The sequence below is a fragment of the Python bivittatus genome, unplaced genomic scaffold (genome assembly GCF_059951505.1).
Source record: "Python bivittatus isolate LINGU-HERP-01145 unplaced genomic scaffold, Pbiv_v1 ctg000320_np1212, whole genome shotgun sequence".
Taxonomy (NCBI): domain Eukaryota; kingdom Metazoa; phylum Chordata; class Lepidosauria; order Squamata; family Pythonidae; genus Python; species Python bivittatus.
In genome coordinates, this window is record NW_028277052.1 from 10,833,798 (window position 1) to 10,848,643 (window position 14,846).

At 43.0% G+C, this 14,846-nt stretch overlaps 1 protein-coding gene across 1 annotated transcript; it reads left to right on the plus strand.

Moving 5' to 3' along the window:
• Positions 1-4,854: 4,854 nt before the first annotated feature.
• Positions 4,855-14,697, plus strand: CAPG (capping actin protein, gelsolin like). The gene is made up of 10 exons (XM_007420024.3): positions 4,855-5,007; positions 7,530-7,564; positions 8,133-8,305; positions 9,020-9,174; positions 10,359-10,526; positions 10,952-11,101; positions 11,765-11,857; positions 13,061-13,193; positions 13,981-14,069; positions 14,492-14,697. The coding sequence occupies exons 2-10, from the start codon at positions 7,542-7,544 to the stop codon at positions 14,555-14,557; spliced, it is 1,050 nt and encodes a 349-aa protein (XP_007420086.2). The 5' UTR covers positions 4,855-5,007; positions 7,530-7,541; the 3' UTR covers positions 14,558-14,697.
• The last annotated feature ends 149 nt before the right edge of the window (positions 14,698-14,846 follow it).

The following is a 14,846-nucleotide window of genomic DNA, read 5'->3' on the forward strand; positions in this document are numbered from 1 at the left end:
TGGGAGTCAGGTGCTGACATCCACCTGGCTGAAAGGGGCACTTTGATGTGTCTAACAAAGCTCATGAAATCAGACAGCAAAAATGTATAGCTTTGCTCACAGGATATACTAAACCATAAAGCATGTTTTTTGACTTCTGTTTTTTTTATGCCTTCAAGTCAGTCTTGACTCTTGGCAACCGCCTGGGCTAATCCCTGCAGTTTTCTTGGCAAGATTTTTGGAAGTGGTTTGCCCTTGCTTCCTTCCCAGGGCTGAGAGAGAGGGACTGGCCCAAAGTCACCCAGTTGGCTTCATGCCTAAGATGGGACTAGAACTCTAGGCTGGTGCCTTAGCCACTACACCAAACTGGCTCTAAGCAACCCCAACCACATTCTATCTGAGTGTGTTGTGTGAACCTGGTCATTCTGTACAGCCTAACATGGTCTGTTTGATTTGGCTTAGCAAGTTGTTTACTAAACCACCCTGTTCAGCAAACCACGGTTTATGATTAGCCTTTTAAGGTATCAAAGCAGCACTCAGTGGTGGCTAACCTAACTTCCAATCTCTTCCAGAAGTTTGAACCAGAGGAGGTGGTTTGGAGTCACAGCCCTGCAGTTCAGAGAAAGAAGAGTGTACAAAATGGGATGGAGGGAGAGGTGAGAGGCAAATGCTGCTCTTCCTGCAATCCTTCAAAGGCTGGAGACTTCTGGCTGTACGTCAGCAGGCAAAATAATTCCTTCCTGATCCCCAGCCAAACTGCTGGAATGTAAAGAAGAAGATATCGAGGCAATAGCATTGATCTCAGTCCCTTCCAGGCCCCCGGAGGAATTCTGCACTAAAGGAGTGCATCAGCTAAAGTGATCAGAGGGGCAGCCTGCCACGATCCAGGTCTCCATCACTGAGGAAGACAGGAGCAGTTCACACTCAGGACAGAAGCAGGAGCAAGAGGCCAGAAGGCTCTCTGGGTGTGAATGGCAGCCGGGCACAGCAGACCACTCGCTTCCCTCCCTCCAAGCTGTGCGGTAGGGAGACACTGGCTCTGGCCTGAGGCTGTGCGCGTGCGTGCATGTGTGCGTGTGTGCGTGCCCCCCCCCCCCACACACACACAGGGAGACAAAGCTTAAAGCAGCCAAGGTTGAGAAACACCGTCTTAGATTCTCCAGGGTCCTTTAGCTGCATTCATGCATACAACCAACCAAGCCTGATTTACTTAAACCATGTTTTTCTCTGAATAGCTCATAGTTGGCTGGCCTTCCCCTGCACTTGATGCTGCGAGCCATGGTTTACAAATCATACCAGTTGGGTTCACACAACACCCAAAGGCAAGGTAATCAATGTGTGAATCCTGCCAGTGGGAACAGAGAATAATCAGGCTAAGGCAGTGATCCTAAAGGAATACAGGCCAGGGGAGACCTGTGTTCAGATCCCTACTCATCAGCGATGCTCACTGGATATCCTTAGTCCAGTTACCATTCCTTGGCTTCACCTATCTTGTGGCTTTGCTGTGAAGACTACAAGAAACTAATATGCAAGCCCAGATGGGCAAGCAGTACTAGAAATGCTTTAGAATAGATTTTTCCAATATGATGCCCACTGATGCCCTGGGACTACAATTCCCACCATTCCTAACCCAGTTGCTTGAGACTCTAGTTTTTTTGGAAAAACAGTCCCCTGCTGTTTGACAGATGTTCTGCAGTATTTAAAAAGAAAGCTAGCTTTGCTTACTGTGGGAAATTGCATGTTTGGCAGTAATATTTCTCATTTTTCTTTGAAAAAGTTGCAGTGTCACCATAAAGTCCACTGTATATAAATCACTTGTGCCTTGATGGTTTGCTTGCTTCAACTAACATCTGGGCTGATTTTCATTTATTCAGTGGAAGAAGGATAAAGACCAACCTTAAGGAACGGAAAGGCAGGATCCAAAATGTGCACATGTGAACCACCAACTTACCAACCTCATTTTAGATCAAGCTATTGCTTGAACCCAGCTCAAGTAGTTAGTTTATGGTTCAGGGACTTTTGCAAAATCAAATTGCTCCCCAATCATTGTTCCTTAGCCCTCCTCCAGGATGTTTCTACTATGCCAGTTTCCCCCACCCTCAGGTATCCGGACATGTTATCTTGGTTGAAACATCTTGAGGATATGCCTGTATTTTAGTAGGCATATCCTCAACATGTGATGTAATTATTGACTTCATTTGGTACCTAGCATTTTTTTCCCTGCCTAGTGCTAAATATCACACACTCACTTTAAGGTCAGGAGGCAGACTTTGATGAGCAATACTGTACTGCCATGAAGCTGTTCTTGACTCCATGGAATTTGGAGATTTGTTCAAGGCTTCTCACGTGGAATACTTGATCCCTTCCCAAATTCTCTAGGTCCACCAGACCATTCTAGATGCAAGGGAGATAACTGTGGGACCATGCTCAATGACTCAGAGCTATTTCAGCCTCCCATTTCATGGAAAGCCCAATAACTCATATCTTGGACTGCTGGAAGGAGCCCTGCCTCTCTTTCACTGTTCACATGCCTCATTCGTTTCTGACTGTAATCAGGAACATTAGGAAAAATTAGGAGCAGCCTCAGAAAGCAGATTTTGAGGTAGCACAGAGAAGCGTAAATGAATGTGTTATTTCATTTGTTACCATTCTATTTTTATAGCTAGGGATGTTCTACTTTGTGTGTCAAAATAATTTGCCTGGTTTGGGATATTGATGCTCCCTTAGGCAGCAAGATGCCTGGGGCCAGCCCTGACATTCCTTGAACATGAGGAAGGCTCTGGGCCCTTTTCCTCCAGACACACTACTTTCATTCATTCTACTCCTAGTTCCGCTGGGATCTCCTTGCAAAACCCGCTGTTGTGGAAGGATGTGGACTCTATTTATTGGTACCTCTGGACATCAGCAACAAATTGCAGGATGTTGGGTTTTTCCATTCAGTCTTTCATTTCCAACCTTTCTAGTCCCCTCAGAATTTCACTCCAGATGTTCTTCTCTGCCCATGCCTGGAGGCATGGGAACTCAAGTCTTTGCAAATTCTGCCTTATTCTCATGTACTTCCGGTTGCTTTGCTAGATGTTTCTCCTTCTGGAACTGCAAAAACTTACTGATTGTTTCTTTGCCATTTTGCCCATGGGGCAGTCTAAAGTGGACTTCCTAGACCTGGTCTCCTCCAGATGTGCTGGATGTGAATTCAGCCTAATTGCCAGAGAGCAGGCAAAGCAGCAGATCCTATATGATGATTGGCTAAGCAGGAGAATGATAGAGCTATTGTAGGATTCCAATATAAGGTGAAACTGCAACAGAATATTAAAGTGTTCCTGTCCAGATAGAAATGCTGTTTTTCAGGATATTCCCTTCCTTTCCATTTTGAAGAGTATTAGCATTCAGTGACTAGTGAGTATTGACATATAGATTTTTGTTATATTTTTTCTAAAAAAGTGCACTTCTGCAAACCTTGAGATTCTCCAAGCTCTCTGATCCCTTCCTACTGTGTGGGGCTGCTGTTTTGGCTACCTGAGGATCCACCTTCCCATTTTAGGCTTTTAAACCTATGGAGTCAGACCCCCCCTGCAATTTATGGTTTGGTGTTTGGAGCAAACCCAGAAAAGGGATGAACTCAGTAACAAGGTTAAGTTTGTTGTGCAAACACAATCATTAATATTGGCAAGACATAATAAGCTACCCTTCTCCAGCCCAATGTCCTACAGAGGGGAGATGGTGTAGAGCAGGGTTCCTCAACCTCAGCAACTTTAAGATAGGTGGACTTCAACTCCCAGAATTCCCCAGCCACCTATCTTAAAGTTGCTGAGGTTGAGGAACCCTGGTGTAGGGTATTGTACTGCAGAAAGTGATATTAAAAAAGGATGAAGATCATCCTTTATTCACTAACAGCACTGAGTTTTACTCTTATGTCCACCACAAAGTTCCACATCGTTTATTCCACTTCCACTACCTCTGCTTGGGGAGAGGATGACATCTTGTGGTTGTGGGAAAATACAACATCATTTATTAACCTTACCTTTTCAAATCAGCTGCAGAAACCACCACATGATATGATTTTTGCACATGTTCACTCTCATGAGGTGCTCTTATACAGTGAAGGAGAACTATAAGCCTGATCCAGAGAGTCGGTCCCAGGAAATAAAGGATGCTAAGGACCTAAGCTGATACCTGCTGTGGGATCAGCTTTTGTTACTATACTTTAAAGATTTATACCAGAAGTAGAACAATACGGAACAGAAACTTTATTGCGGACAATGACCGGTCCATCTGGAAGTAGAAACAACCAAAACTCTAGAGCAGGGTTTCTCAACCTTGGCAACTTCAAGACGTGTAGACTTCATAGGCTGGCTGGGGAATTCTGGAAGTTGAAGTCCACACGTCTTAAAGTTGCCAAGGTTGAGAAACCCTGCTCTAGAGCAAGGAGGCTTTGTAGTATCCTTGGTTTAAATATCTGTACAGATTTTCATGTCACTGTGATTCCTTCCTAACGCAGGTTTGCAGAATGTGCCCAAATCCATCAGCATTGAATGGAAGAATCGAAACAGGAGCCCGTTGTGCTTCTGGTTTTGGGCTTTGCAAGAGGAAAGTCTCTGGTTTCCCTTCATAAAAATTGCAGTGGGTCTATAGCTTGCCTCTTTCAGCAAGCCTTTTCATGTATATCTGACATACTTTAGGGTGCTCTTACAGTCATTTCTCCAGAGATTGTGTGGATAAGCAAGGCTGATAGGCCGCGAGGGACAGGGTAACAGATGATGCAGAGAGCGCCTGACGGGAAGGATATTATGAGTTCCTAATCAGAACCCAAGTGAGTCACCCTTCTTTTAACCACATCTGGCACTCCCTGCCTGCAATTTCCCCCCTCCCCTCCCCTCCCCTCCCCTCCCCGGCAGCCACAAAGAAGTTAGGCACCGAAGAGCCTCACTGAAGAGCGAGTCAAGAAAAGGCCCCACCCAGGAAATCTAATTTCACATTTCAGCGGTGGAAAACCTTGTTTGTACAGGGTGCTGGTGAGCGACGGCCTTGGTGAGTGTGCATGCAATCTTTTTCTCTCGTAGTGTGTGCTGATGTTAAAAAGTGTGACAAAGGTGAAGCTGAGATACTTGGCTCAGCCTGTGATCACAAAAGTAAAAACAAAAGCAAACCTTAAACGTTAGGTCTGCAAACAAAGGATTTTGCAAAGAGCTTGGTTGGATGGATTCAGCTGTTCTGGGTGGCTTTTCTTTTACATCTTGGTCTGTTCAACTGAACACTGGAAATATTTGAAAATATAGCATTTGTTATGAAAGAAAGGTGCATCTGTCAGTGTGGGAAGGAGGAGGGAATTAGTTCATAAGCCTTGATGCCTTCTAGAATTAGCCTGGTTTTCTAAAAACAGTCACTTAACCAGCATTGCAAAAGACAGTCCCCTCTGCTTGTAATCTGAGCATTTCCTTCCTCTGTGTCTCCCCTATTAAATATTAGAATTAAATTCTCAGACTTGTACAAACTGTGGCATTGAATACCTCCCAACTCCTAATACCAACTTTCTTGTTCAGACCTTCAGCCATGATCTTCAGGGTTACCTGAGCAAGGAAGAGCAAGGGGATCCTTTTCATTCCTGCCTCTTGATGTCTTTTCCTGTTTCATTACAAGGATCAAATAGCAGTCTGAAATGCTGTTGCTACTTAGCAGGAAGAGAGGAGTGTGTTAAGTGAATAAATACTTTGAGCCCTGTGCAGCTTTCAGCTCTAGACCAAGAATTAGAAAATGGGGAAGAGGAAAATGATCTGTCCGTCCATCCCATTCCAACAAAATGCACAGGGCATGGAGATGTTACTTTCTCCGTGCCCTGGGAAACTTCCAGCTTCCTAGTATGGGCAAATTCTTGCTCTTCTTCCTCTCCCTGAGCTGGTTTTACAAAAGTTAAAGCTACTGTTTGTCAGTATGATTTGTTTTTATGCTGTTTCCCATATTGATAATGATATCAGTTTGATGCCGCAACATTTCATATCTCCTGGAAAGTCACAGCTCCTTGTCATGATAATTTGGCATCTTTTTTGGCAGGACCTATAAACACAGTATGGGTTTTTATATTTTATATATATGCGTATGTCCAGGGAGTGGACGTAGCAAGTGGCAACTATGGCCTTGTTTCAGAGTGATTCTGACTTGCTTCTAAATTCTCCAGAGTTTGCTGTCAGAAAGAAAAGTTGTACATATATTTATGGTATCTGTGTGCAGAGAAATACTCTACCCTGAGTTACTTACAATCCATGAGTCAATATTGCCTATGCTGGCTGTGGAGCAGGTCTATAGGGTTTTAGATCAAGATGTTTCCCATCCCTATTTGGAGATAGAGGGAGCTGCCTTATACAGAACCAAACAATTGATCCATCTCTAGCCCAATATTGTCAGCACTGACAGGCAGTGGTGCCACAGTTTCAGGCAGAAGTTTTTCCAGCCCCACCTGGAGATGATGTGGATTGAGCTTGGGAACTCATAGTATATACTATCACTAAGCTCTGATCTTCTGCAAGGTACTTTGAACTGGAATGAGGAAGTTAGGATCCGTGCAATTTATCGATAATTTCAATCATTCGTTTTACTAGATAACAAGTTAGGAGTGTTTTTATGCAGTTTCCTGGAGTCTTCTTAAAATATGGTTGTGGTAGTATTTTTCTAAGATGAGGGAGGAAACTCAAGGCTGGGTTTGTCTAAGCGAAGAGCACAATAAATCCTGAATTTATTGATATTCACAGTTCCTGAATTTGATATTCACCGAGGGCAATGACCTGATCTATCCTGGTTTTGTGATTACTTAAAAAAAAAAATGGAGATGTTAATGGTAATTGTCCCAGTCACCCTATTGCAGTAGATGGACCATGACAGACCTGTAACTAAGGCAAACTTTTCTGAAAAAAATAAGAGAAGTCAGCTGGCCAGGGACCATATGTGGCATTAGGGCATTACAGTATCATACACTGCTGGCTATCAATGCAGGAGAAGGCACTGGAGTCTGCAAATGTCTTGGATTGCAACTCCCTTGATCCCTCACCATTAGCTACATTGACTTTGATGAACATTGTGATCCAAAATATCTGGAAGTACATTTGCTCTTAATATCACTTGCCAATCCAGAACTCCATAGCACGCTGTTTGAAGTTGCCTTATACAGAGTATAAGCCTTAGATTCACACATCTACTCCTGTTCTAGCCATTCCAAAATGCAGCAGCTCTTTTTGGCTTCAGTAGAAGTCTTCTCCAGTTCTCCTCCCTTTGGTCATTAGAAGAGCTCAGAGACAAACAAAGTACCTGGTTGGCAAGTAAAAAGTCCCAGATTAAATTCCAAGGTTGGAGAAACTATTGCCTGAAGCTTGACAATGTCAACAGTACTAACCAGATAGACCAATGGCCTGGTTTAAGAAAAAGCAACTTCTTATGTTACAATGAAACCTGTTGAGTAGATAGTCAACTCAATCCTTCTTGTATACAAAGCTAGTGCTCTAGCACTGAACTATACCCCACCATTTAATGAAAGCCCTAACCAGGTTTGTTATTTCTCACAGATCCTTGGAACCATGTATACAGCAAACCCCAAAAGGTAAGGAATACTTTTTATTCTCATCCAATCAACCAGTAACCATTTCATAGGCAGAATTGAATGCCACAGCAATTGCAGGTGGTCTTTAAATTACCAATATAAGCATATTTGGGGGAAAGAAAGTTTGTATAATATTGTTTGTTCTTTGAGGAATAGGTCTCACTGCAGCCAGCAACGTTTCCATGTACTGTAACTACTAGATCTTGGAATTCTGTTAAAACAGGCAGGCAAGAAAGCAGACAAATCTGATTATGTCGTTCTTTCTGTCTTGATACTCGCCTTTCATCTGGATTTCCCTCCTATGATTTCTCCAAGGTGAAGCTTCCCAGATTTGTTGGACTTCAGCTCCCATCATTCTTCAACTTTGCCTATGTTGGCTGGGGATTTATGGAAGTTGAAGTCAAACACACCGCAAGGGCCACAGGCTCAAGAAGACTGCTCTATACTTTTTTACCTCACCTTCTTGGAAGTAGCTGTTCTTGGTTCCTTCTGTAGATATCTGGCCTATCCTGTCTTTCTTCTTCCAATTCAATAAATTCAAACCTTCTTGGTAACATCTTCTTGGCAGCGGCTCTCCCTTTGATGCTTCAGCGAAAGAACCTGGTCTGCACATCTGGCGCGTGGAGAAAATGAAGCCAGTTTCTGTTCCAGATCAGATGAAAGGCATATTCTATTCTGGGGATTCATACCTCATCCTCTATAATGGACCTGACGAGCATTCCAATCTGCATATTTGGATTGGTAAGCAAAGGGCCAAGATAATCCTTAAGTGTACAGGATCTATCTGGGGAAGGATGCTTTTCTGGAGCGTATTGCTGAATAAACCATGTTTAGCTGGATTCATACAATACATGCTTTACAGATCACAAGGGCTGAGCTTACACCATAGGCTCAACCAACATTCAAGAAATGTCAGGCCTAGCCCAAGGAACTCCAAGAAACCATGCAAATTAGTCCAGCTATGTTTATTAGCTATAACCTCTAGCAAGAATCTTCCCAGACTAAAACCCCAGTTCCCAAAGTCCTCCAGCCACAACAGTGTAAATTCCTCAGGGAGGTGCCAGTCTCATCCTCTTGATCCTCCCACGCAGTTCTGGCGAGCTAAGAAAATGTTTGTCTCCCTGAGCTCAGCTTTCATAATTCCATTCCATCACAAGAAACCATAATAAGACTTAGTATGTTTCTGTGACCCATTGTTTCAAGGCCCATTTCTGCACTTGAGTGGTGTGATCATGCACCTTGCAATACAGTGCAACAGGACATCCTAACAAATATGAAGACTTTTCAGCAGGGGCTTCTTCTTACCTCCAAAATGGGTTTTAATCTAGGATTTTCACTCAGGATCCTAGACAGAAAACCCTATTTGAGATAGCTAAAGCTGGCTAGGGGCTACCACTCCACTGGGTGGAGCTGGGATACTCTCTTGCAAATAAGTCCTCTCTCCCTTTGTCTCAGGTCAAAACTCATCCAGGGATGAGCAGGGAGCGTGTGCTTTGCTCTCCACTCACCTGAACTCCATCCCGAAAGAGAAACCAATCCAATATCGGGAAGCCCAGGGGAATGAATCAGATGTCTTCATGGAGTACTTTCCCCGTGGCATCAAATACCAGGTGAAAGGAGACTCGTTTTTCCAGTTACAGAACTTGCTGTCTTTCCTGAGCACTCTTGCTAAGCATAAGGGCCTCTTAAGAGCATGCACTCAGTTAAGCTTATGTATCTGAATATACACTGATACCAAGCTATGCTCTGGAGATAGTAGGAGACAAATGCCTCCTTCAAGCCCCATCAGGCTCATGTTGATCAGGGTGGAATCGAGGTGGCTCGCATCTTCCCTTTTTCCTCCTTGGGAAATTGTTCCCCATTTTCCCTTGTTTGCTCAATTTCCTTTCCATTATTTCCTCCAGGTCTAGCTGTGTTTTTGTTTTGATGATGCACTGGTGGAATTTTATTTGTTTTTAATTTGTTTTTATTAATGTATTATTAAATTTGTATGCTGCCCACCTCCCAATGACTCTTTTAGTTTTTTAGTATTTTAGGATTAGATTTTTACAAGATATCTAAATATAAAAATTATGTTGCTCCTCCCCTTCCTAAATAATCAACACTCAACCTCTTCAGTATCAACATAACAGTCTGGTGGTAATCAACAATTTGGGGAAACAACAGAAAACTAGAAAAGTATTTTCTAAAAAATCTATAGGCACAGACACTTGAGTGGCCATATTCACACCAGCTTTCTAAACTGAGACAGAATTGATTTGGTGGGGAATTCATCTCTATATATTTACACATGAGAAACTAAACATCTTTTGATCTAATTTACCTTGAAGGCTGATTTCAAGAATAAAATGAGAGAAGAGAGAATTGAGGAGGCTCCCTTGCTCTCCTGTAAACAAAAGCAGGAGGTGACTGTATTTCAGGGGAAGGCAGTCTCTTAAACATATTTCGAATTTTGACAGCTAGCTATGGATGTACAAAATACTTGGCACAATCTGGCATTCAGATTTATACACTTGTTCCTCACGATCCTCTAAAATCCTAAAATGTCTCTATCACTCACAGCCAGCTTACATCTGATTTATTTTTTGTTTGTTTCTAGGCAGGTGGGCACACATTCAAACAAAGCTGTAGGTTGGAGCTAACCACTCTATTGACTTCTCTTAATTCTTTGCTTCTTCTGTAGCACTAGGTTTCCCCTTGGTGTCCTGATGATCTCAAAGAGTCTCTCCTGACCCCATCCTCCTCAAATTCTAGCCTCTGTACTCCTGTCTCAACCCTGGTCTTTGGTCCACAGGAAGGTGGTGTGGAGTCAGCCTTTACCAGAACCCAGGCCAACCATGAGCAAAGCCCCAAGCACCAACTCTATCAAGTGAAAGGAAAAAAGAATATCCGGGCTATGGAAAGGGAACTGAGCTGGACCAGTTTTAATACAGGTGACTGCTTCATCCTGGACCTGGGAGAGGTGAGTCTAGAAAGGGAGAAGGGAAGGGGGACATATGTCACAAGAGTACATGGTGGTGTTCATGTGACACTATGAATCATAAATTAACCATATGTTACCCAACCATGTTGCATGTGTAGTTAGCTTATAGTACAATGCATCCTCCGAAACCAAAGCATGGCTAAGCTAATACAGGGAATTCATGGGATATATTCTCCAAGCAGGGTTGCTGTGGGACTCCAAAACTGCAGATTTCACAATCTGGTATTGCAATTCCCAGAATTCCCAGTCTAGTGAATGGTTGGGGATCCTGGGAGTTGTAGCCACAATCCTCCGATTGGATGTATAGTGGGAAGATTAAAAGGTGGTGATGGCTGGATGTCAGTGAGCTAGTAGTCTATTATAAATTGAATAACGTGTTTCTACCTTTCTACTTTTCCTTTTAGAAAATCTTTACCTGGTATGGGGGAAAGTCAAACATTCTGGAGCGCAACAAGGCCCGGGATTTTGCCACAGCAATCCGAGACAGTGAGAGAAAGGGGAAAGCCAGAGTAGAGATTGTTGAGGATGGGGAAGAACCAGCTGAGATGACAGCGGTAAGATCTTTCTGGGGGACAAGAAATATTAAGCATAGATGCAAATTAGTGTCTTGGTTGGCATTTCCCCAGCTGCTCCTTTCCAGATGTGTTGGACCACAGCTTTCTTGTTGTCTAGGGATTATGGGAGTCATAGAATTCATCTGGAAAACTCCTGGTTAGGCTCAGAAGACTGAATTAGAAAGAAGATTCCAAGGAAAGGTGTACAAAAGGTCTCTGAGAAGTTATGAAATCTTTATCCCAGTATGCAGCATCTGGCAATGACTTTCATACAGAGATGGGTCATAGGAACAAAAGCTGCTATTTTAGAGTAACTCACACTGCGTATCCATCCGGAGCAGGACTGCCTATATCAGAGGTGCTTGACTTTTTCACACCAAGAACCACACTCTTAGTTGTTGGCAGGGCCAGAACCAACTGTCTGGCTGGGAATCCTGGAATTGTAGACCCAAGACTGAAGGGCACATGAATGTATTTCCGATGCATTTTGGTTGCACATGGATGGTGGTGTGAAGAAGTATTTTCTAGAAGGAAGCACATTTCTGGCAGCAGCTGCATGACAAACATTGAATTTGAACTGGACCGTGTTAAGGTGTAGCACTGTGGTTCCACTGCAGGGGGGACTCTGCTGTAAAGAGATATTGGCATGATCTCTTCTTCTAGGTACTGGGTCCTAAGCCAGCTCTGAAAGAAGGCACTGCTGAGGAAGATATTGTGGCTGATCAGAAGAATGCTATTGCAGCAGTATTGTATAAGGTAATAACAAAAAAATGAGAAGAACCTTAGTTGAGTTCAGGTTAGAGGAGGTCTCCAGGAAATTGTCCTCTTGTAGGCACCATCTAAGATCCATTCATCCTCTCCTTCTCCCTGAGAGGGAAACTTATCAGCTGCTGGCTGAACATTTGAATCTACTATCTCACCATCTGTTTAATCAACTATAATGCCCCAGTATGATCCTATACTGGATATTGTGTGTCATTGAAATGATGAGTTGTCACAAAGTTAGTGATGCCAGTGGAATGGGAAGGGTTGCTGAGTCCTCCCAGAGAGTCCTGCCACACCACAAAGCATTAAGTTTACAGGCCAACCCCAACAGACAGTAAACCCAAATGACTTTTTCTCTGTGTCACTTACTTGCTGTAATTTGCAGTCTGTGGGCTGGATATGTGTAAATGCACATTCATCTTGAAGTAGAAATGTGGCAATGGGAAAAAAAAATACTGTTTTCTAACATTAGCTGAGCAACCTTTGTTATTTCCTCACCTCTGTTGCATCTTTATGAGTTCTGGGGGCATAATGAGTATCAGGATTATCTCCAGAGGCAGATATAGGGTCTCCATATGTGATAGGACTTAGTTTCAAGTGAGTAAACTAATAGACATAACTATATATATAAGACTATCTCCTTTAAAACCATTAAGCCCAGAGATAATTGATCTAGTTGTACCACAATGCACTGAGATCTGGGATCCTGGCCACAGCCCAATCATGATGGCTCAGACCAAAGATCCTTTCAGTATAGGTTTCTCCATCCTCCCAAAATTCTCCTATAGGTCTCAGAATTCTCAGCTGTTTTCCACATTGATTCTGAGGGTTACCCTCCTGACACTTCTCTAGAACATGAAGTTGGGGAATGCTATATTAGGGTACAGTCTTGCTTCAAAGTGCTTTCTGCCCACAACTTTTAGCTGCTAACAATTGGTTCAGAGGTTCCACTGAGGTCTTTTCCCATTGTATTAAGCTGTTAGACGTTCTGGATGCATTAATTCAGATTTAAAATGATGTCCAGCATGTAGGAAATACAGGAAGGAATGGGCTCCATGCTCAGCATCTTCAGCTTGGTGGATGAGAAGATTCTAGTTTTTAAAAATGCACCATAAACCTCAAAAGCCTGACATCTACCCTGTAATTATTGAATTACATTAAGTCTAAGTAAATTCTATCCTCCTCCATCATTAGGTCTCTGACATGACTGGGAAAATGAGTCTGACTAAAGTCTCAGAATCCAGTCCATTCCACCAGGACCAGCTTATCACAGATGACTGTTTCATTCTGGACAACGGGCAATATGGGAAGATCTTTGTTTGGAAAGGTAATACACATCTTGCACTGTCTTAGGGCCTTCTGTGGAACCATATATGCCGCAAAGAGGAGCATCAGTTGAGAAACTTGTACTCTACAAGATATTCTGATTAATATGCCCCAAGTCATCAGCTTCCATTTAATTTTTTCCTGGCATCATGACCACACCTTTCCTTCTTTCTTTCTTCTTTGCAAAGGTTTCTATGATTGGATAGTGGTTAAGGCAGTGTTTCTCAACCTTGGGAACTTTAAGAAGTATGGACTTCAACTCCCAGAATTCCCCAGCCAGCATGGGGGCTGGGGAATTCTGGGAGTTAAAGTCCACACATCTTAAAATTCCCAAGGTTGATAAACACTGGGTTAAGGTATTGGACCAGTAATGAGGAGACCCAGATTCAAATCTACCCTTGGCCATAGAAGCTCTCTAGGTGACTTTGGGCTAGTTTTCCTCACAGAGTGTGGAGAAAAATAAGAGGAGGGGATGCTATGTATGCCACCTTGAGTTACTGAATGAAAGATGGGATATAAACCAAATTAAAATTAATGGAAGGAAGGAAGGAAGGAAGGAAGGAAGGAAGGAAGGAAGGAAGGAAGGAAGGAAAGATTGCTTTGTCTTTTCACCTGCATGTAATGCCTCTGGTGTCCAAGCAGATGCACTTATAATTATGTGAGGGGCAATAATAAGAGTTTCTCTGAGATTTTTTATTGGAAGGACTACCTTGGCTCTTGTAATCTAGCATTGGCCAAGATCTCTCTCCCAGCTCTTGTAAACTGTCATCCTTTCTTTCTGTCTGCAGGCCTCAGAGCAAATGAACAAGAACAACAAGCAGCATTGAGAGTAGCAGAGAACTTCATCTCACAAATGAAATATCCCCAGAACACTCAGGTAAGGCTCCCTCAAGCCTGGACAAACCATCTTGCAAAATGTCCAGAAGGTTTTAATAAAAGAATGATACACCTCTACTGACAGGTGTGTAGAGGGTTTAGGATGGAAGGTTAAAGGGAGGGAATGCTGGAGAAAAGCAGCAATGCAGTGGTGTTTTTCAAACATCTGAAGAGTTCTTGAAGAGAAGTGTGCAAGGATTTGTTCTCTGCTTCTCTAGTAGCAGGACTAACTCTAATGGGCTTCAAGCTACACGTTTTAGATGAATATTAGGAAAAAAACAAAATGAGGGGAGCGTTAGAAAAATCCTGAGGCTGTGGTTACACTTTTGAGACATCACTAGCCTCGTTCCCACTGAATGAAGACAACAGGGAGATGAGTTTTTGCTCTTCTCCATATCTCATCTGCTTTTAATCTGGTTCCAGGTACAGATCCTGCCTCAAGGCCGTGAAAGTCTGCTCTTCAAACAATTCTTCACAAACTGGAAGTGAAAGCTAGTGTCTCCCCCTATGCTGGCAATATTTTGTGACTGTGCCTTTCTGCCACATCAACCCCTTCAAGCCTTATTAAATTGGAGCCACTGTGTCCTCCTTTCAGTCTGTTTTTGACCAGCCCAACCCCTTTTATCAGCATCTCTGCATCCCAACCATGGATGAAATCATCTATTTCCCTACCTTTAACCTTCTGTATTGTGGTAGCGGAAGGGCAACCTTAACTATAGGGCTCTTCTCTCTTAATTTTCTGGCCCAGTTCATCCCAATTGTAATCTTCCTTTTCCTC